The sequence below is a fragment of the Macaca thibetana genome, chromosome 7 (genome assembly GCF_024542745.1).
Source record: "Macaca thibetana thibetana isolate TM-01 chromosome 7, ASM2454274v1, whole genome shotgun sequence".
In the NCBI taxonomy this organism is placed as follows: Eukaryota; Metazoa; Chordata; class Mammalia; order Primates; family Cercopithecidae; genus Macaca; species Macaca thibetana.
Window position 1 is genome coordinate 2,660,097 of NC_065584.1, and position 22,237 is coordinate 2,682,333.

The window sequence follows — 22,237 nt, forward strand, 5'->3', positions numbered from 1 at the left end:
GCCGAGTGGGCGTGGCTTGAGGGAAGCTGCCTGTGATGCGTGGGTCTACGCTGCAGATGCTCCTGAGTGCACATGGCGGCGTGTCCAAGCCGCGGATCTGGGTGCCTGGCCGGGCCCAGGTGACATGGGACCATGTGTCCATGCAGCTCATGGAGGGTCCAGTCTCCGGACATCTGAGTCCTTGCTGTGCCCCACCCTGGGCCCATGCTTGGCACAGACCCCCAGTCCAGGCCTCAGGGCAGCGCCCTCACCACTGCTACTGAGTGAGCCCCAGGCGCCCCGGTGGGGAGTACGGAGGCTGCTCTCTGACCCCAAGCAGGTGCCCAGGCTGGGCCTCCTTCCCACCGCCTCTCTCCACCTTGAGGTTCTGCCACTGGCTGTCCCTGCAGGGGGCCCCGAGGCAGGGAGTGGTTCCCTGAGGGTTCCTGAGTGGTTCCACCCCAGTGTGTGACTTCGCATTGGTGAGTGACACAGACCCTCTCTGCACCCCAGCTGCTGCCCAGCCATCCAGCTGGTCCTGGGGTCTCTGTATGAGGTGGGGGACCACAGCAGGTACAGCCCACTCCCCTTCATCTTGGAGGAGGCCTTGACTTTGCTGAGTAAACACCCATAAGAAGAGAGGTCTGTGGGGGGCTCCGAGCCCACTGCGGAGAGCAGCTGCCGTGGAGGGCCCCGCTGGGCTAATTGTTTGTGTGCAAATGGAGGCTGCTCATTACCCTGCCAGGATGAGGGGCCCAGCAGGACCCTGAGGGAGGGAGCCCGCAGACTCTCCCTTCAGCCTGTGGGAACCTTGTGAGCTCCAGGCCAAGGCTGTTTGTGCTTCCTGGGCCTCAGTTTCCCAGGCTGTCAGGTGAGGGTCAACCCCAGCCTGCGTCTGGGGGGCTTCAGTCTGAGTCCCGCGGGCCCTGGGCTGGTTAGTGCCAAGCTCCGCCTCCCCTGGGGGAGCACTGAGGGTCCAGAACGGCCCCTGTGGGCGGGCCAGGGACAAAGATTGGGAGGCAAGTGTGCTGGCTCCTGATGGGAGGGCTGGGCAGAGAGTGGGGGTCCCGACAGCCCTGGGCCCACCCGGGTGAGGGACAGGAGGCACAGGCTGGTGGAGGTCATGGCACGGCTGTGGTGGAGGCCGCCGGCATTGGGGAGGTTCCTGTTTTGGGAGCTTGTTGAGTTCTCACTTCAAAAACAACAAAAGAGGAAGCCGAGGTGGCCTTGAGTGGGGGTGAGGGGTCACTGCTGGCCCCAGCCCTGGACCTCAACCCCACGACTGGTGGCTTCTGATGGGCAGCTCTTCTTCCCGTCTGTTTCTTGGTTGCTGGCCCTCTCTGGACAGGGATGCCCTATGGGGGCCTGGACTCCGGGAAGGGAAACTGAGGCCCAGGAGAGGGGACAGAATGTGTGTGGAATAGTTCCTGTGCTGGCGCCCAGACCCCTGCATACCTTCCGCTCTCAGGAGAGGCCTGGCTGGGTTACATCAGGCCGGGTTCCTAGAAGTCCTGCGGGAGGCTGAGCGGAGGGAACTGGCGCGGCCCCTGCTGGCGTCCCCTCTGCCTGGGCACACCCGGTCCGGCTTGGGGCCAGCACCCTGCCCTCGGGCCCTGCCATAGCTGAGCCTGGCGGCTGTGGCTCTGGGCCTGCTCCTCAGGCCGCCCTGGGTGGGCAGATGCCTGCTGCTTCTGCCTGCTTGGACCACTGTGCCCAGTCCCATTGCCTCAGGAGAAGGTTCCCCCAGCCCAACGCTGGAGCCCCGGGCAGGTTGGCAGAGGGCCCTGCGGCTCTAGGCCAGGATGGGGCTGTTGGGCGAACCCTAGGCCCCTCACTTCCCCATCCCCAGTGGGAGTTCCCTTCCCTGTCATGCCGCCTTCAGGTGCGTTTTCCTTGAACCTTAAGAAATGATAGGTTTGGATTTCAGAAACATTGGAATTGAGGGGGTTGGGAGTTCATTGTTGACTCTACCACCAATGTTGGGGGCTTTGGGGTGGGACCCTTGGGGTGCTGTGTTTGGGCTCACACACTCCCCAGGCAGTGACCGCAGACCCCACCCATACCCTGTAACCTGGCGGGCCCACCCGCCCAGGCCTTTAGCTGGTTGTCCAGCTCAGGGGTGGAGACACCCCCTGCGCAGGCCTGGCGGGGAGGCGGCTGCTCCCGGGGCCCGGAGAACGCAGAGGGGCCCTTCGGCTGGCCACGGACTGGCTGGCTTCCCCACAGACTGCGGCCGGGGCACAGCAGCCAGGTAGGGCGTGGAGATGCTGAGCTGCACAAGCTTGGTGGGGTGTGGGGGTGAGGCCACGGGGGTCAGGGCTGCAGTATCCCAGCAGGCCAGGGGATCAGAAGGAGCACCCTCCTCAGCTGGCCATGCTCTGGGGGCCCTCTTGCCCCAGGTGTGGCTCCAAGTTAGGGCAGAAACAAGAGCAGGCCGGTGGTGGGGAGGTGGGAGGCCACTGGTGGGGAGGTGGAGGCCGGTGGTGGGAGGTGAAGGCCCCTCTCTGGGAGGTGCTTCCCATGGTTGGTGTGGAGGAGGAGGTCCCTACCGCTTGGTTCCAGTTTCCCCTAGCAGTGCAGGGCACTTTTTCTGGGATGTCAGGGATCGAGAGGTCAGCACTGGAGCCCTTCACCCGCCAGGGGCCCTGCCCGAGAGAGACGGGAGGAGGGAGGGGCTGTGGGCATGGCTGTGTGCCCCCGACCGAGCCCCGGAAGGAGCCTGTGCCCGTGCCCACTTCCTTTCCCGAGGGCAGTGTCTACACATGGGACACTCTGGCCAGCCCTCCCTCGCATCAGGCACTGTGTGCTGTCCCCATGCCCTGCTTCCTCCCACGCAGGGAGTGAGGGTGAGGGCCCTGGGAACCCACTGGGTGGAGGGCACCTGGCAAAGCCTGCTGCCAGTTACAGGGAGAGTGGGCGGGGGCAGAGCAGGAGGTGCCAGGGAGGGGCTACAGCCTCATCTGCAGGGGTCCTGAGTAGGCAGGGTGGGCCATGACATGGGTGGGGCTTGCTTGGGGGAGACCAAAAGTGAGGTGGGGGACAGGGACAGGGCACAGGGCCAGATCCACAGGGTCTTGGGATGTGCCCCTGCTGGGCTCTGCGATGGATGGGTGTGTGGCAGGTGGGGTGCCTTTGCCAGCCTGAGGGGTGGCTGACGGGCAGTGTCTGTAGGGGAGGACGTCCAGGCTCAGGTGTCTGTCGGGGCAGCGCCAGGAGGAGGCCCAGTACCCCACCCCAGTAGAGCCCCAGGGGAATGGAAAGCTGAGAGCCAGGCGCTGCCCTGGAGCAGCAGGAAGAGGGGCCCCAGCGCCTCCAGCTGTGCCTCAGTGAGGTGGACGGGGTCATGGTGGTGCCCCCTGCCCGCACCCACGTTCCTCCCGGTGTGTGTGTCAGGCTGAGGCCTGCTCGGTGGTGGAGCAGAAGGCGGTGAAGAATTTGCAGTTTGTGTCAAGTTACAAACCCTGCTTGAGCGGCAGGACCTGGGGTCTCTGGTCGTGATCTGTGACCTTCAGGGTCACCTCCCCTAAGTCTCAGTTTCCCCAGGGAGCTGATGGGCATGATGAACCCTGCCCGCCCTGCCTGCCAGGTGGGCTTTCTGGGAGAGCAGAATGGGTCCTGGGCTGGGAGAGGCCCAGGCAGGTGGAGCGCCAGCCCTCTGCCTGGCGGGAACAGACACCTCTCCTCGTGCAGAGTGGCCGCTTGTGCCCCCTAGAAGGGCTTGTGCCGGGAGGAGCAGTTGGATGTATTTCACCCACAGACCTGGGGGCTTCAGCCGAGTGGGGTCAGCTGGCCTCTGTTGTGTGGCCCCTCCCCTGCTCCCACCCCAGCCTGGTTGTTTACAGGGTTCGAGGGCTGCTGGTAAAGGGATGTGGACTCTCGGGCCCGGGCAGAGGCCTGGCAGGCAGGGAGGGTGGGTTGTGGGCCCCTCATGGGCTGCCGTCAGTGGGGCCGTCTGCTCAATGTGCTGGAGAAGGTAAATGGGCCCCCGGCAGCTGTCGGGGCGATGGATGTGTCGTCAGTGGGGACCGCGGTGGCCGCTGTCAGCTGGCGCCCGCTCCCAGGGCCTGCTGGGCTCACTTCACTGTGGAGAAGCAGCTCGGTGCCGCCTGGCACCCTGCCAGCCGCTGCCACCACCGTCTCTGCAAAGTGTTTATCCAGCAGTTTCCTGAGAACTGGGGACTTTGAGAAAATGTTCATGGAGCTGAGGACGTGGTGGCCTAGAGGGGCTGACACACCTGGTGGCTCAGGAGGACGTGTGTCAGTCCTGGGACATGGACCACCCGCCAGCTGGCCCTCAGGAGCCCACCCAGTCCTGCCCGTGGCACATGGGTCCTGGTCCCCATGTCTTTGTGGGTGCTGCCTTGGGGGCCCTGACCCACAGTGTGGCCTGGGATGCGTGTGCGAGGCGTGGAGAGGGTGTGCTGCCTGTGACTGTCCACACGGCCCTCGTGGTGGTGGTGTGGGTTGGGGGAGGCCAGGCAAGAGCAGCTTCCTCTCAGAACCCTGGTATTTGGCCCAGGAGGACTTCTGGGAAGGAACCCCCTTTCCTTGGGGGTGCTCCAGCCCCTTCCTGGGGATGAGCAGGGTTGGGGATGGAAGGTCACTCCTGCCGGGGAGCCACCAGGGACATGGGGATGCCAAAGGGACCAGGGCTGGGGGTTGTGGGGCCTCGGAGGTGCAGGAGGAGTCAGGGCAGCCTGGGCTCCGCTGTCCCTCTGGGCAGGGCACAGGCGTCTGGCCAACTGCCTACCCCCCACCAAGGGCAGCCACCTCCCATGCCTAGAGCCCTGGGCCATGGACTTGCTGGCTGGCGGGGGGGTTATGGGTTTCATCGGGCACAGGAGCCCCTTCCCTTGTGGCTTCACAGGACCCGGTCTTGGATAGGTGCAGTGCCACAGGGTTAAGGGTCAGGGTGGCTCTCACCAGCCCAGGGCTGGCCTTGAGAGAACCCTAGAGGGTGGGACTGGAGCTGCTGCTTCCCCGCTGCCGTGGGGACCAGCCATGGGGCAGGAGGCTGGGACCGGTCCCGTGCCGTCCTCCACGCGGTCCCCACTCAGTGGTGTGGGGTCCCCCATCCGGACTTGCTGACATTCCTGAAGGGGCACGGAGCCCTCTTTGCTGCTAGATCCTGAGGCCCAGGCCGGGGCTGCGCTGGGACCCTGCCTGCTCCAGGTCCCAGGTCTGAAGCATGTGCAGTGGTTGGGGACTTGGGGGTTCTCGAGCCAAGAATGGGGGTGTGAGAGTTAGGGATTGAAGAGGCCCGTTAGGGACTGGGCCCGAATGCCAGGCGGTCTCCGCTGCCCTTGGGAGTGGCTGCTGGCAGGAGATGGCTTTGGCTGTGTGTGGGTTTCTGCTCTGTGGGGTGGGGTGTGCCTTGGGCTCCCCATTTGTTTCTTGCCTGTACCCATCTGGAGTGAGGGCCTGGCGTGGCAACCTGGGGGTCTGTGCCCACTCTGTGTTTGGTGCCCTCAGCTGTGCGGGCAGGTAGGTGGGTGGAGTGGAGTGGGGTGGGGTTGGGGGTAAGTGGGGTGGGGTCGGGGGGACGCCAGCTGGCTCTACGCGTCTCCAAATGGATTCTACTCCTTCCTCGAGTGGGGGCCATCTGAGGACCACAACAGGGTGGGGAACTCAAGAAAGGCCTGGATGACAGGTTCCAATTCCCCTGGGGACCCTCAGGACAGCGAAGGAGAAGAGTCCGTGTGGGCCGGTCTCTTGGTGTTGGGGGGTCTGTGGGGCGGCCCTGACTGATGTGTCTGTGCTCCCACCCTCCTGAGGGACCCGGAGGAGGCAGGTGCCAGCCTGCAGGTGTCCCGTGGCCGTGAGGACAGTGATGCTGGGCCCCGGGTGGCTGTCTCCTCCACCTGCCCTGTCCTGTGTCACCGCAGTCCTGGAGCAGGGAGTAGTGGGGCCCTGGGGCATCTGTTGTTGGGGCTGGCCGCCCACCCAGCATCCTGTCTGAGCTGAACTCGTTAAGATGCAAGCCCTGGCCCCGGCCGTAGCTGGCACCACCCCAACTGATCGCCTGGCTGACCCTGTAGGCGGGAGATGAAGAAAAAGAACTGTGTGTCTCTGGACCCCTTATCCTGGTCCCTGGGGATCCTGCTCCTCCCCTGGAGGGGTCTGTGTGCTGGGCCAGGCTTCCGAAGATAAAGGCCAAGTGAGGCTCCCTCACTCACACCTGTCTCCCGGGCCCGCCCTGGGCCAGCCCTGATCCCTGTCCATTCTCTGGGTCTGTGGGGCCAGGCGAGCGGAAGGCACTGAAAGCCCAGGGCCCAGTTGGGCCTCTGCCCACCCCAGGACTCCCCAGGAGTGCTCGGGTCTGGGCACCTGCCCTCTTCCACCCCCTACGCCTGGTAAGTGCCGCCCCTGGGCTTGCCCCTCCCGCACTCCCAGATCCAGCTCCCAGAACCCCCCAGATCCAGCTCCCAGAACCTGGGGCTTAGCTTGTGGCAGCAGGGACAGGGGCAAGACTGGGGTTGGACACGGGGGCTGCGTGCACGGGGGCAGCACGGGGCCATGCTGAGCACAGTGGGGGCTGGCAGCAGTTGGTGGATCAAGATGGGTTTCAGGGGTGCCGGGCCTAGGCGCTCATCAGTCTTCCCGCTCAGTTAGCGTCCTGGGGAGTGGCAGCTGGCAGGATGGGAGGCACTCCATCAGGGGCCGACAGCTCCAGACTGGCACGCAGGCGGGTGGGCGTGAGCGGCAGGGTGGCCTAGGATGGGGGACGGGTGGAGTGGGCTGTATGCAGCCCCCGAGCCTGCTCTGCTCTCACTGAGAGCCCCTGCCTGCCTGCTGCACCTGCAGGGGTCCTGTGGCTGGGGGAGGGGACCTGGGAGGTGAGGTGGAGCTGCGTGGCACGTATGTGCGTCTCTGTGCACACTCGGGGGTGTGCGTGTGAGATCCCAGGCCAGGGACAGGAGCCGGTGCCCAAGGGTGGCAGGACCACGCCTGCCCGGCAGCCCACTGGCAGGGGCATGGAGGGCTCAGTGGAGTGGGTGGGGTCCCCTGATGAGTGCTCTTGGGCTTGGGGTAGATTCTGGGCCCTAGACCCTCCTCCCCAGATGGGCAACTGGGTGTTGGCCATCCTCCAGGGGTGTCAGGCAGCTGTGAGTGGGCTGTGGCTGTCCCCTCCCTGGTCCACCCCAGACCAGACAACAGCCTGTCCCCACACTCAGGCCCTGCTGGGTGGAGTGTCCCCACCCCCACCAGCATCCCCCCAGCAGCCCTGGCTTGGGCAGAGTGAGGGCTGGTCCTGTGGAGACCACACCCCATGGTGCTGGTGGGAAGGGCATCGGGCAGCTGGGACTGGGGCAGGAGGGAGAGGTCACCTGGCCGGGGGGTGGCCATTTGTCGAGCCTTGGTGACTCACCTCTGAAAGAGCTCGCCCGTGGCTCCCTGGAAAGTAGAATGCCTTGCCCGCTGGGATGCCCACGCCCCGTGTCTGAGCTCCCCTGGGGCTGCTGCCCTGCTGGGACTTCCCTGTGCACCAGGGAGGGCTGGACACGTCTGGGCTCACCATGCAGACCCAGCAGGACCAGGTGGTGGGTGGTCTGGTGATGGGACAATTGCTTGTCCCCCACATCCCTACAGGTGTCCCGGTCAGGGGCTCAGTGTGGCAGGAAAACCCAGGCCCCAGAGCTCAGGGACCCCAACCCCTTACCCTGGCCCCCGCCCCAACCCCTGCCCAGTGGCCCCTCAGATGAAGCAGTTGCCTAATTAGTAAGTTCCCTGTTGTTCAAACTCCTTGCTCGGCAAAATGTAAGTGGAACATTTTTTTCCAAGTGTCAGTATGAAAAATGGTAGTTGCTGGGCTATCACCGAGGACAGCTGCTCTGATTCTGAAGTGTGAACGCCTGCGTATGGCTGATGCTGCAAAACTTGAGGGAAAACATTCCCGTGTACCTGAGTGACCCATGGGTGGGACACAGCAGGGCCGACGACGGCAGGGCCTGAGTGTGGGTCTCAGCCTGGGGACTTGACAGCCTCTGTGCCCCGGGGCCCCTGCCCAGCTGGCTGGGCCACCTCCGTGTCTGGCTTCACTGGCAGTCCCCAGGACTGTGCTCCAGGCCCCTAGACAGGGAGTGCTGTCCCACGGCAGTGGGGCAGTCCTGTCCCGCAAGCCCGGCCCTCAGTCTGAGTGATGCTGATCTCTCACTGCTGACGCCATGCTCCATCCTCTTGGTGGGTAGCAGGGGTCGGGGGGCGGCCCTGCTGGACAGCCCACACATGCCACTGTCAGCTGCTGTCGCCACCTGGCCAACCCTGGTTGATTGGGGAATGCTCTCAGCCCTGCAGCCCCTGTGGCCATAGCTGGTGCCGGAGCTGCTGCTGGTGCCTGCTGGGGACTGGCTGGTTTGGTGCTGCCTCTTCCAGGAAGGCTGTGCAGATTGGCCCAGACCTCTTCCCAGCCTCCTGTCAATGGTACTCCATCCCCTGCGTCCAGCTGGCCCAGCCCGTTTTCACACACAGATAGGGGTGGCTCTTCTGAGAGGGGCGCTGTGGTGGGGCGAGTCTGCCTTCCCACTGACCCAGGGCTGTTTCTGTCGCTTGCCCTAAGAAACAGCTCCCCCACTGCGCCTGCCCCCCGGGACTCAGGCGTCCCAGGCACATCTGTCCTGGCACACCCAGTTGCTACCTGGCTGCCTGGCGAGGGTCTGACGGGTAGAGTGTGCATGGCCCTCACCACCTGCACGTCCGTAGGGGAGTACATCAAGACCTGGCGACCACGCTACTTCCTCCTCAAGAATGATGGCACTTTCATTGGCTATAAGGAGCGGCCGCAGGACGTGGACCAACGTGAGGCCCCCCTCAACAACTTCTCTGTGGCACGTAAGTGTCCCCTCAGCCTTTCGGGATTCAGATTTGGGGTTGGCTGGAGCCCTCTTTGCCCACCAGGCCCCCCGATGGGGGTGCCCTGGAGCCTCCATGTTCTGGGCCAGCAAGCAACAAGCACGGGTTGGGTGGGGGTCTCTGGGCTGAGTCCCGAGGCTGGCTGGGCAGGGGTCTCCAGGCTGAGTCCCAAAGCCGAGGCTGACTGGGTGGGGGTCTCCAGGCTGAGTCCTAAGGCTGAGGCTGGCTAGGCGAGGGTCTCTGGACCGAGTCCCGAGGCCGAGGCTGGCTGGGCAGGGGTCTCTGAGCTGAGTCCTGAGGCTGGCTAGGCGGGGGTCTCTGGGCCGAGTCCCAATGCTGGCTGACTGTGGAGCAGTTCCCTGGTGCCCATGCTCTGGAGGCTGGAGGGTCCAGACAAGTGGTAGCAGAGCCTAGCCTCAGGGTGGACAGCTGACCCAGGGGCCCCTCCTCCAAGCGGGGCAGATAGAGCCCACCTGGGTCTCTAGCTCTGAAGCCTCCATCACTCGAGGAAGAGCTCATGCCTCTGCCCGCACAGGCGCTCGGTCCCCAAACCCCGTGGCGGAACCTTTGCTTCCCTCTGTGAGGCTGCAGGCTGGAAGCCTCCTTGCCCACGAAGGGGCGGGTGCAGAAAGGCCAGCGGGGGACCTTGGCCAGAGCATCCCACAGAGATGAGAGACGTGACACTCCCTGCTTCGCCCTGCTGTGGCTTTATTCCCTACCTGTAGCGGGGGCAGGTGCGACCCTACCCATGTTAGACGGGAACCCTGGCATGGAGACCCAGGCGCCCTGCTAGGTGGGAGGCTGGGGGCACGTGGGCCTCCCAGCATGGTCCCCATTTTCTGTGTCCCTGTCCTGGAGCCCAGCTTTGCCCGTGGCAGCCAAAGGTGTGATTGAGTAGCTAAGTAGGACCCAGTTGTGGGCCATCTGTATGTGGCAGGGCTGCGTAACTTGCCCCACGCCCTCCCCAGTGTCTCCTTGGTTGGGGCTGGGGGCTTCAGGGATCAGGGAGAGGCTGGATACTCGCTGTGTGCCTGGTGGCACCTGGGACAGGGCCTTGCTGGGGACGGGTGCTGTGGGTGTGCTCGCCAGGCCGAGGCATCAGGAAGGAAGGAAGAGGGGAGCTCTCTGGGGAGGCACACGGGTGGGTACCAGCTGGGGTGGTGCCTGAGCAGCCGGCAAGGCTGGGGCCTTCAGATGAGGCCATAGGTGGGTGGTCTGGAGTGCCTGGCCAAGGAGCAGAGCTGGGCAGGGGCCAGGAGCTTTTCTCCGGGGAAGGGTTCCGGGGCAGTGGGCTCGAGACCCTGGCCCTGGGGATTGCATATTAGGGCAGATCAGACCATCCAGGAGCAAGTGGGAGGTGGGTGTGCCGGGGCTTCACACTGGTTTCCACTTCTCTGGCCTGTGTTGACACAGGCCACCCTCCCCACCAGGCTGGTCCCGAGCCCCCTCCTGGTCCCCAGGCCTGGAAGACAGCTCCCTCACTGCCTGGCCAGGCCCCCTTGTGGTTGCCAGGGCCTCGATGCTGGAATGTCAGAGGCCCCCTACTGGCCCCTCAGCCCCCTCCTGCTTTGCACAGGCTGGGCCAGAGCCTGCCAAGGAGCCCCAGCGGCTACACACTGCACTCACTCACACCTCTCAGGGCCCCGCACGTTCCCACAGCCCTCAGGGTGTATGTGCAGTAGGAATGGCTGTGCCCCAGGTATGTGTTCCCCAGGTGTGTGTGTGCCCCAGGTGTGTGTGTGCCCCAGGTGTGTGTGCGCCCCAGGTGTGGCTGTGCACCAGATGTGGCTGTGCCCCAGGTGTGTGTGTGCCCCAGATGTGGCTGTGCCCCGAGTGTGGGTGTGCCCCGGGTGTGGGTGTGTTCCAGGTGTGGGTGTACCCCTGGTGTGACTGTGTGCCCCAGGTGTGGCTATGTTCCGAGTGTGGCTGTGCCCCACATGTGGGTGTGCCCCGGGTGTGACTGTGCCCCAGATGTGGGTGTGCCCTGGGTGTGACTGTTCTGGGTGTGGCTGTGCCCCACATATGTGTGTGTCCCGGGTGTGGGTGTGCTCCAGGTGTAGGTGTGCCCCAGATGTGGGTGTGCCCCGGGTGTGGGTGTGCTCCAGGTTTGGGTGTGCACCAGGTGTGGGTGTGCACCAGGTATGGTGTGCCCCAGGTGTGGCTGTGCCCCACATATGTGTGTGCCCCGGGTGTGGGTGTGCTCCAGGTGTGGGTGTGCCCCAGATGTGGGTGTGCCCTGGGTGTGGGTGTGCTCCAGGTTTGGGTGTGCACCAGGTGTGGGTGTGCACCAGGTATGGTGTGCCCCAGGTGTGGCTGTGCCCCAGGTGTGGCTGTGCCCCGGGTGTGACTGTGCACCAGGTGTGGTGTGCCCCGGGTGTGGTGTGCCCCAGGTGTGGCTGTGCCTCGGGTGTGGCTGTGCACCAGGTGTGGCTGTGCCCCCAGGTGTGCGTGTGCCCCCAGGTGTATTTCCCAGGTACTCAGGGTGAGATTGGGAAAATAGCAGGACATTTCTACACTAGGTGGGACAAGCTGCTTTCTGGGGTGGCCCCCTCATGCCAGCCCCTCTGTGGGATCTCCATATCCCTCATCCTCTGAGGCCTGGCGCACGGTGGGGCTCAGTGACTGAAGGAAGGACTGTAGGAGGGGACGATGCGGGGGGGTTGACCTGACCTGGGGCCAGATGCCATTTGGGGCTGCCTCAACCTGGAATAGAGTGTCTGAGCTGGAATGGGGGTCCTAGCCCCACTCTATGAGGCGAGAAACTGAGGCTTGGAGAGAGGAGGAGGTGGGGCTTCCTAGGACTTGTGGGTGGTATGCAAGGGGAGCTGGCTGGTGCGGTGGGGACTGTGGTGAGGGCCCTGGGAGGGGCAGGGGAATGCATGCAGACAGAGGCTCTGCTTGCCCGCAGAGTGCCAGCTGATGAAGACGGAGCGGCCCCGGCCCAACACCTTCATCATCCGCTGCCTGCAGTGGACCACTGTCATCGAACGCACCTTCCACGTGGAGACTCCCGAGGAGCGGTACGTGGGCTGCGGCGGCCAGGCCGGGCACTTGGGCAGCCCTAGCGCTTAGGAGGGACATGGGGATGGCGGGTGCTGGGCGCCTCTGCCTATAGCCATCCTTACTCCCCAGTGATCCCAGGCCCTCCTCAGAGCCCGGTTTGGAAACTGGCCCAGTCCTGTGGGGTTGGGTGGGGAAACTGAGGCTGGAGATAAAAACTGTCTAGGGACCGGGCACAGTGGCCGACATCTATAATCTTGGCACTTTGGGAGGCTGAGATGGGCAGATCACTTGAGACCAGGAGTTCAAGACCGGCCTGGCCAACATGGTGAAACCCCCGCCTCTACTAAAAATATAAAACTTAGCTGGGTGTGGTGGTGCACACCTGTAATCCCAGCTACTTGGGAGGCTGAGGCACAAGAATTGCTTGAACCCAAGAGGCGGAGGCCGCAGTGAGCCGAGATTGTACCAGTGCACTCCGGCCTGGGTGATAGAGCAAGCCTGGGGGGCGGAGTCCTGCTGTGGGCCTGGGTCCTGCTGGGGGTTGGAGTTTGGCTGTGGGGACAGAGCCCTGCTGGGGGCTTGAACCCTACTTGGGGGCTAAGCCTGCGTGTCCCTCAGGTCCAGAAGGGCTTTCTGACCCTGAGTGTGTGGCCAGCCCAGGTCAAGGGGTGGCCTCCTCAGGGCTGTCTCTGGGGACCCCGCTTGTGAGGCTGGAGGGTGGGTGTAAGCCGTGGGGTGGAGCTCCTGGCCTCATGGGGTGAGGTGCAGGGCTACAGCCTCACCTGACCTCCTGCAGGGAGGAGTGGACAACCGCCATCCAGACAGTGGCCGATGGCCTCAAGAAGCACGAGGAGGAGATGATGGACTTCCGGTCGGGCTCACCCAGCGACAACTCAGGGGCTGAAGAGATGGAGGTGTCCCTGGCCAAACCCAAGCACCGTGTGGTAAGGCCTGTCCCCCTTTCTGCCTATGCCTGGGGCTACCTTGGGCTGTGGAGAGCTGGGTGGGTCATGGGGTCCCAGCTTGGCCCAGGAGACACTCAGCACTCCACAGCATCCCCATCTAGGCCGGTTTTCCATGTGGGGCGCAGCTGCTTCCCAGGTGGGTCCTCTTCCCTATGTCAGAGAAATAGTGGGGCTGCTGAGCCCTGCCAGGCTTGGGCAGTGTTACCCCACCCTTCCCCGAACCCCACGCTCTGAGCTAGGGCTGCACCGTGTGTTCCCTGTAAGTCCGGACTCCCCGCTGAGCCCCGCAGGCCACCAGGTGTGAAGCGGTCGCCTCTCCTGGCTCTGCCTCCAAGTCTGCCAAGGGTGACTCTGGGGCCCCCATGCCACCTGACACATGCCGACCAGCTGGGCACTGTGGGCAGCGCCCCCCGCTGACCCTGGTGCCTGCCCACAGACCATGAACGAGTTTGAGTACCTGAAGCTGCTGGGCAAGGGCACTTTCGGGAAGGTGATCCTGGTGAAGGAGAAGGCAACGGGCCGCTACTATGCCATGAAGATCCTCAAGAAGGAGGTCATCGTGGCCAAGGTGGGGCCGGGGTGGTGGGGCAGGGTGGAGACGAGGATGCTGGGCGGCAGCTCACCCAGCCCTGCCTTACAGGACGAGGTGGCCCACACACTCACCGAGAACCGTGTTCTGCAGAACTCCAGGCACCCCTTCCTCACGGTGAGTGGGAGCCCAGATGGGGCTGAAGGGCTGGGGCCAGGTGGCGACTCCTGGGGCTGTCTCTAGGGAACGATGTCCTGTCTTCTTGGGCACGTGAGGACTTTACGCACCGCGGATTCTGCCGCTGGTGACAGGCCTGCCCTGGAGGGTCAGGCTGTGGAGGTGCCCGATGTGGGCTGGGGGCTGTGCTCGCCGCTCCTGTGTGCAGGCAGGTGGGGCAGGTGGCCCTGGTCGTCTTTGCACTCTGCCGAGGCTCCGGGAGGCCCCAGCTCCCCATGCCCTGCAGCCCTGCCTGCCAGGCTTCTGTTGAGGCCCGGGCTCTGTCCTGGGGAGCCCGTTCTGGGGACTCGACCCAGGAGGTATTTACTGTGAAGGGGGCCAGACTCCAGCCACGTGGTTAGTTCCAGGTCACTGTGTTTGGGGATGATTCTCCTGCAGAAGGGGCCTTTGCTTTAAAAGCACAGCCGCCTGTGGTGGAAGGCAGGAAGGTGGCTCTGCCTGGGAGGGTGCATCCTCCCTTGCCAGGGCTCTGGTGCTGGGAGCACTGCCCCCTGTTGAGGTCCCAACCCGCCCTGGAGACCTGAGCCCAGGCCACTTTGCTCACCTTTCAAACACTCCTTGGCGCCTCAGGGGCTGCCAGGGCCCAGCCTGATGGTGTGGTGTGGGGGTGTGGCATGAGGCAGTGTGATGTGGGGGTGTGTGGTGTGGGACAATGTGGTGTGAGGCAGTGTGATGTGGGGGTGTGTGGTGTGGGACAATGTGGTGTGAGGCAGTGTGATGTGGGGGTGTGGTGCGGGGCAGCGTGGTATCGGGCAATGTGGTGTGAGGCAGCGTGGCATGGGGCTACGGGTGGCATGGTATCGGGTGGCATGGTATCAAGCAGCATGGTATCAGGCAGCGTGGTGTCAGGCAGCATGGTGTGGGGCTACGGGTGGCATGGTATCAAGCAGCATGGTATCGGGCAGCGTGGTGTGGGGCTGCTGTCCTGCCCGTGGGGCTGCAGTTCCAGCTCCGCTTCCTTGCAGGCCCTGAAGTACTCCTTCCAGACCCACGACCGCCTCTGCTTCGTCATGGAGTACGCCAATGGGGGCGAGGTAGGGGCTGGGGCTGCGGGGGATGGGCCTCATGGCCTGTGGACCCAGCCCTGGCAGCTGGGCCACCCATAGTGGGGCTGGTCCTTCCCGGAACCTCGGCTACTCTCCACAGCACCAGACGGTGCTCCCTGCTGGGTGGGTGGTATGACGCCTGCCCAGGCAGCTGCCTGCCGTGGGGTGACTTGTTCCTGCTGAGTTAGGGCTTCTGAGACTTTCCAGGCCCCCGTGCCCTCTGGGGGCTGGTCCCTTCCCTGTGCCCAATGCCCTGAGCCCCTGCCTGAGAAACCCCAACCCTGCAGGCCGTGGGGGCGGAGGCCCCGGCCACGGCTGTGCCTCAGGTCGCGCTTCCCACAGCTCTTCTTCCACCTGTCCCGGGAGCGTGTGTTCTCTGAGGACCGGGCCCGCTTCTATGGCGCCGAGATCGTGTCAGCCCTGGACTACCTGCACTCGGAGAAGAATGTGGTGTACCGGGACCTCAAGGTGCGCCGGTGGGCACTCGGGGTGGGGGCAGGGCCCTGGGAGCCTGGCGGCACTGACCTGAGGCCACCTTTCCCCTAGCTGGAGAACCTCATGCTGGACAAGGACGGGCACATTAAGATCACAGACTTCGGGCTGTGCAAGGAGGGGATCAAGGACGGCGCCACCATGAAGACCTTCTGCGGCACACCTGAGTACCTGGCCCCCGAGGTGTGCGCCCCACCTGTGTGCATACGCGTCGCTGTGTCCCCACGTCCCGAGCACACGCAAAGCTGTGTCCTCTCTGTGCCCCAAGCACGTCACGACACCTCCCCCGGACACCCCCTGATGCCGAGTCCTGCCCATCTGCCGCCCGTGCAGGTGCTGGAGGACAATGACTACGGCCGTGCGGTGGACTGGTGGGGGCTGGGCGTGGTCATGTATGAGATGATGTGCGGCCGCCTGCCCTTCTACAACCAGGACCACGAGAAGCTTTTTGAGCTCATCCTCATGGAGGAGATCCGCTTCCCGCGCACGCTTGGTCCTGAAGCCAAGTCCTTGCTCTCAGGGCTGCTCAAGAAGGACCCCAAGCAGAGGTGAGGGCCACCCATCCCGGCTGCAGGCTCCACCTCCATCCCCTCACCCCCAGGCTGCACCTGCCCCTGTGCCAGGCGGTCCTGGCACCTCCCAGACTACACTGATAGCCAGAGCTTGATGTCCTTGGCCAGGGCTGATCCCCAAAGCCTCAGGCACAGGCAGAGTGGCTGGGTAGGGCAGGGTCAGTTGGGCCTCCATCCCCAACCCTGCAGCCCCCACACCCCCAACTCAGGAAGCCCCTGCCTGCTGTGAGCCCTGGGGTGCTTTGCTCCCCACAGCTGCTCAGGGATGCTGCACCACCGGTTGCCCTCCCTGGCCCCAGAACGTCCTGTCCGGCGGGCCCTACATCACAGGAGGAAGGGGTCTGAGCCTGGGGCCTGGGCGGGTGGCAGTACTGACACCATGGCCTTGTTTGCTACCCGCAGGCTTGGCGGGGGCTCTGAGGACGCCAAGGAGATCATGCAGCATCGCTTCTTTGCCGGCATCGTGTGGCAGCACGTGTATGAGAAGAAGGTGCGGCTGCTTCCCGCATATCCACACTCACGCATGCACGTGGCACGCTCGCCGGATTTCCCACACACCTGCCCTCACCTCGGGAGCCTGCTGCAGTCCTGGTACAAGGAGGGCCTTGCTGCAGCAACCTCAGTGCCTGCTGCTCAGAAGCTCTGGCACTGCTGGCTTCCTCCAGGAAACTGGCCTGGTCCTCCTCATTTCCTCCTCCCCTCAGATGTGTCACACTCTGAGTGCCAGCCTTGGGGGTCCCTTCCCTGATGCTGTGCAGTGAAGGCTGGCTGGCGGTGGACCAGGGGTGCTGCCCCTTGCTCTCTACCAGTTCCTCCTGTTGTCTGATCTCAATCCTTTATGCTGCAAGGAGAGCCCAGCCCTACTTTCTGGCTGTGCAGGGACGGGACAGCACCTACTTTCCTGGCACATGGGGGAGTCCGCCCGGGAGGGAGGCAGCTCTGTCTACATGAGTCGCCATCCTGGGTGCTCATCTTTCAGGAGCCCTGGCCGTCACCCTGGCTGATGGGGTCTGCTGGCTAGGTTCAGAATCCTGCACTCTGAGGTGCTGGGTGCCCTGTCACCAGGTGTGCTTCTGCCCAGTTCCCAGCCTGCCCCTCCCCTGAATGCCTGTCCCAGGCCATGTGCAGCTGGTCAGGCTGGGCAGCCCTGGGACCCAGCTGGGCACCTGTCCTCCCATTAACACAGGGTGCCCTGGCCCTGGTCCCAGTTCCTGCCCTGAGGCCTGCCACCCTCCAGCCCTGCCCTGCCCTTCAAGGGTATGGGGGGCCTGGGCAGTGCTCAGCCTCTGCCCAGCCTTGACCAGAGACCTTGCTAATTGACAATGGACAGTGCTGGTGCCCAGGCCAGACTTGGGTGGGGCAGTGCTTGAGGGAATCCTTGACTGTGGGACCTGAGGGGCTCTCTGGCAGCTCCTCACATGTGCACATCGCCTTATAGTCACCCTTGATCCTGGGTCATCGAGAGTCCTCTCTGCAGCCAGATGCCAGGAGGCTGTGATCCTGTAGTCCCTGAGCCATGGAGGCAGGGTGCGCTCATCCTGTGCACCCTGTTCCACAGTCTCCCTCTTTCCCAATTTACAAGAAGACTAATAAAAATAAGAAAACAAGAAAGAAAAAGCAAAAATAAAGTCATCACCTACTGGTAGCAGGGAGGGTCTCAGAGCTGGGCCGCACTACCTTCTGTCGCCTGCTGGGCTGCTGTGAGGGCAGCTTCGCGTCTCAGCTGATGAGGGTGTCTCCGTGCTCCTGCACCCCTCATGTCCCTCCCTCCCAGAGCTGCCTCCGTGGGGGGCTGGTGGCTTGCCGCTCTCTGACATCAGTGCTGCCACTAGACCCCTTAGAGATCCAGGTGCTTTGAGGGTCTGGGTGTGCTGGGAGTAGGGAGCGAAGCTCGTGACTGTCCCGTCTGCCCACCTCTGCAGCTCAGCCCACCCTTCAAGCCCCAGGTCACATCGGAGACCGACACCAGGTATTTTGATGAGGAGTTCACGGCCCAGATGATCACCATCACACCACCTGACCAAGGTGAGGGGCCACTGTGCCTGCCCCCGCCCACTCCCTTTTCTCTCCACCCTCAGAGGCCTGCAGTGTTCAGCCTTTTTGGTTTCAGATGTTTTAAAATCCAAATATTTAAAAAGGTTCCCTTTGGAGAGTGCCAGTGATGAGGGTGGGAGGCAGTGCTCTGAGGGCCCAGGTCCTTGTGTCAGTCTGTGGGGTCCTGCCTCAGTTTCCTGGCGGCATGACAGCGTGCTGGCTGCGTTTTAAGAGGTTGCCTCCTTACTGGAGCTGTGGGTGGGTGGAGGTGGCAGGGAGGTGGGGCGCCCGGATCTGAGCTGTCTACACCCACAGACGACAGCATGGAGTGCGTGGACAGCGAGCGCAGGCCCCACTTCCCCCAGTTCTCCTACTCGGCCAGCGGCACGGCCTGAGCTGGCAGTGGACTGCGCTGGACAACAGCTTGGAGGGATGGAGAGGCGGCCTCGTGCCATGATCTGTATTTAATGGTTTTTATTTCTCGGGTGCATTTGAGAGAAGCCACGCCGTCCTCCGAGCGCAGATGGAAAGACGTTTTGGTGCTGTGGGCAGCACCCTCCCCCGCAGCGGGGTAGGGAAGAAAATTGTCCTGCGGGTTTTAATTTATTTCATCCAGTTTGTTCTCCGGACGTGGCCTCAGCCCTCAGAACAATCCGATTCATGTAGGGAAATGTTAAGGACTTCTGCAGCTATGCGCAATATGGCGTTGGGGGGCCGGGCAGGTCCTGCCGCTGCGTCCCCTCACTCTGTCAGCCAGCCGCCCTGGGCTGTCACCAGCTGTCTTTCATCTCTCTGGGGCCCTGGGCCTCATTTCAACCTTGTGGCACCAGATGCAACCTCACTATGGCATGCTGGCCGGCACCCTCTCCTGGGGGTGGCAGGCACACGGCAGCCCCCAGCCCTAAGGCTGTGTCTCTGAGGACATCATCAGGCTGGGCCCCTGGGATGGGACCAGGGATGGGGGATGGGCCAGGGTTTACCCAGTGGGACAGAGGAGAAGGTTTAAATTTGTTATTGTGTATTATGTTGTTCAAATGCATTTGGGGGGTTTTAAAAAATCTTTGTGACAGGAAACCCCTCCCGCTTCCCCTTCTGTGTCATGGTTCTTGGTGACTGTCCCACCGGGAGCCTCCCCCTCAGATGATCTCTCCACGGTAGCACTTGACCTTTTCGATGCTCAACCTTTCCGCTGTCGCCCCAGGCCCTCCCTGACTCGCTGTGGGGGTGGCCGTCCCTGGGCCCCTCCACGCCCTCCTGGCCAGATGCTGCCGCTGCTGCTGCACCACGGCGTTTTTTTACAACATTAAACTTTAGTATTTTTACTATTATAATATGAAACTTTCCCTCCAAATTCTTCAATAAAAGTTGCTTTTCAAGTTTTTGACTCACTTTGCTGGGTGGAGGAGTGGGTGGCCAGGGAAGGAGGGGGGCCTTGGGAGGGAGTAGGGGGTCCCAGGAGGGAACCAGCATCCTCAGAGCAGCTGGTCCTCCCCAGCTCCTGGTGGGCACCGCCACTCCAGCAGGTTTGGGGACAGGCTGTGTGGTGGGCTGAGGCAGGAGTCTGCAGGTCTGTGCCCCGGGGCAGCCTCCTGTGGAAGGTGTTCCTCCCCCATCTCCAGAGGCCTGGCCTGAGGGGAGATGGGAGGCCCTGGCTGGCCCTGCCCTATTGGGATCCACCTTTTCTTCCTTTGACCCTACCCAGCTTCACCCCAGCCTTGAAGACCATTGGACCACGTGGCCATCTGCCCCCCAGCCCCAGCTGCTGTTCCCCTAGGTAGGGCAGTAAACCAGACCCTGACCACCAGGAAGGACAGACAGGGCAGGGCCCAGAGCTGAGGCCAAGGTCATGGCCTGGGCCGCGGTGGAAGAAAGGCTGGGAGGCCTGAGAGTGGCCTGTTGGAAGCCGGACAGAGCAGGACGGGGGCTGCAGGGGTTGGGAGGGGATAGGCTGGGGCCCAGGTTACCCGCAGAGCACTACTACATGGAGCTCAGCCCCAACAGCCTGCAGAATGTGCCGGTGCTGCCACCTGGTGGATGCCTGCCTGAACCGCTCCCTGAGCCAGGAGAGGAGTCCGCTGCCAAGCAACTGACACAGCAGGTTGGCCACCAGGCTCCGGGCAGTCGAGTGACCCGCAGAAGGGGTGGGAGCCAGAGGCCCTGGAGCCTCAGCTTCCTCATCTGTCAGATGGACTCCCCGTAGGTGTGGACAGTTGCAGAGTCAGGCCCCTAGCGATGGCAGTTGGCCCCTCTCTAAGGCATTCCCAGGGGTGCGTGGCTGCCCTCACTTCCACTGGAGGGGGTGCCCCTCAGGGAGCACAGGCTGGGGAGGATGTTCTGCTGGGTCTGTGGGAGCCAAGAACAGCCACATCTGGAGCAGCCCAAAGCTCTCCTCTGGGTGATCCCTTATTGCTTCAGTTCTAACAGGCTGCAAAACTGACACTGCTTTTCAGGAAATACACAAAACATGACACAGCAAATGATGCTCCGGGGGTAAGAGGCATCTGGATTTCAGATCTATCAATAATGTGACTCTTAGAAACCAAAAAATACAGCAATGCCTTTCCAATATCCTCAAATTTTGAGCAAAGCATTACTGAAAGTAACCAAGGGATGGAAATTGTCAGGCAGAGGCAGCGTCTCCCAGACAGCCAGGCTGAGGCGCATGAGCTGCTTCTCCCAGCAGGGCCCCCTCTGACAATGTAGGCCTGCCTCAGGGCCAGTTCTTACCTTTTTTGTGGTAGAGATAGGGTCTTGCTATGTTGCTCAGGCCAGTCTTGAACTCCTGGACTCAAGTGATCTACCTGCCTTGGCCTCCCAAAGCACTGGGATTACAAGGTGTGAGCCACCATACCTGGCCCCTTAGGGATAGTTCTACAGTCCAGAGAGAGAGAGGCTTCAAAGTCATTGGCATTAGTACAGACATGACCCTGTGTTATGTCCCCGTTACAAGTGGCTGAGGACCTAACAAAATGAACGCAGAAATGGAGACCCTCTGAGAATTTCCTGACCCTCCTAGCTGCCCCAGACAGAACCATCTACAGCAGGAGGCAGCATCCCAGGGGTGGGGTGGAGGGTGTCAATGAGGGGTGAGATGTGCACGGAGATGCACATCTCAGAGAGGAAACTCCAGGAGGTGCAGGTGCCCCTGCAAGGGGCAGTCCAGTCCTGGCCAGCAAGGCCAGAGCAGGTGGAGATGGGCAGGACCCTGAAGCCTCACCAGGGCCTGCCGAACAGCGAGGGCTGTCTGAAGAGGTTATAACAGGAATATGCCAACCAAGAGGAAGCTCTCCTTCCTGTGTCGGAGGTACCCCGAAGGAAATAATGCATAAAGTGTCCATTTCCAAGACAAAGTGCCTTAAATCAGCTTAGGTCCGCAAACTACAGCAGCAACAGGATATACTAGGCCCCTGCTTGGATAGCCAATGCCTGTTTGTCACCCCCATCCCCCGCCCCTTAGTTGCCCTCACCTGAACCAAAGTTTAGTCTAAAATGAAAGCTTACTAGCCTCCAAAATAGCTCGCTTGGTCTGTTCTTACCAGCCCGCCCAGCTACTTAGGTCATAAGTCAAATATCTGAAGAGCCCCTGAGTTAACTAGAATTGCAATGCATTGCAACAAAATGCAACAAGACAACCCTAAAGAAAACACCTAGGCCGGGCGCGGTGGCTCAAGCCTGTAATCCCAGCACTTTGGGAGGCCGAGACGGGCGGATCACGAGGTCAGGAGATCGAGACCATCCTGGTTGGCACGGTGAAACCCCGTCTCTAGTAAAAAATACAAAAAAATAGCCGGGTGAGGTGGCGGGTGCCTGTAGTCCCAGCTACTCGGGAGGCTGAGGCAGGAGAATGGCGTAAACCCAGGAGGCGGAGCTTGCAGTGAGCCGAGATCCGGTCACTGCACTCCAGTCTCGGCGATAGAGCAAGACTCCGTCTCAAAAAAAAAAAAAAAAAAAAAAAAAAAAAACCTAAAGCCCCTACCCAACAACCAATAGGTGACGTCCGGGAAGGGTTGTGACCTCATAGTACTCGGCCTATGAGGAACCGGGGGCGGGACCTGCGCACAGGGGATAAATTGCTTGTTGAAACTGTGCTGGGTGTGCCAGCCCATTAGACACCCAATCTTGCAAGACCATCATTGAAAGTCTCACTTTGGCTGTTCCCCGGGTCTCTGAGTCCATTCTTTGGGTGTGGATGGGTAAGTTTGTTTCTCACATATGCACATCATGCTCTTTCCAGCACAAGGCTGGCCCGGAAGGGAGGGAGATAATAAAAGTGACTTTAGCACTTAGACCTCCCATGTTTCAGCAGGTGTGGGTAACTGAAGGCTCTGCAGGTCCCTGGGTCTGGGGGCCTCAGTGTTGTAGATGAGGTCCCAGGAGCTGAGAGTGCTACTGCGGCATGTCAGGATAAGGCCTAAGCCTGCCTTCCCAGAAGATGTCACTTCCAGTGAATGTCCGCTCAAAGGCTGAATTTATCACACAACAGATAATTATTTCATCCTTTTGCTTCTAGCAAGTCTGGGACAGAGCCAC

General features: G+C 62.4%; 1 protein-coding gene across 1 annotated transcript in view; it reads left to right on the forward strand.

Annotated features, from left to right (window-relative positions):
* AKT1 (AKT serine/threonine kinase 1) overlaps nt 1-19,083 on the forward strand; it is a 28,082-nt gene extending 8,999 nt beyond the window's left edge. The window contains exons 4-15 of the mRNA XM_050798417.1: nt 8,680-8,808; nt 11,738-11,849; nt 12,629-12,776; nt 13,234-13,365; nt 13,438-13,503; nt 14,529-14,597; nt 14,952-15,077; nt 15,156-15,284; nt 15,435-15,649; nt 16,076-16,163; nt 17,596-17,698; nt 18,023-19,083. Of these exons, the coding sequence (XP_050654374.1) occupies nt 8,680-8,808; nt 11,738-11,849; nt 12,629-12,776; nt 13,234-13,365; nt 13,438-13,503; nt 14,529-14,597; nt 14,952-15,077; nt 15,156-15,284; nt 15,435-15,649; nt 16,076-16,163; nt 17,596-17,698; nt 18,023-18,102 (1,397 nt within the window). The 3' untranslated portion in view covers nt 18,103-19,083. The remainder of the gene's footprint in view (nt 1-8,679; nt 8,809-11,737; nt 11,850-12,628; nt 12,777-13,233; nt 13,366-13,437; nt 13,504-14,528; nt 14,598-14,951; nt 15,078-15,155; nt 15,285-15,434; nt 15,650-16,075; nt 16,164-17,595; nt 17,699-18,022) is intronic.
* Nucleotides 19,084-22,237: the final 3,154 nt, after the last annotated feature.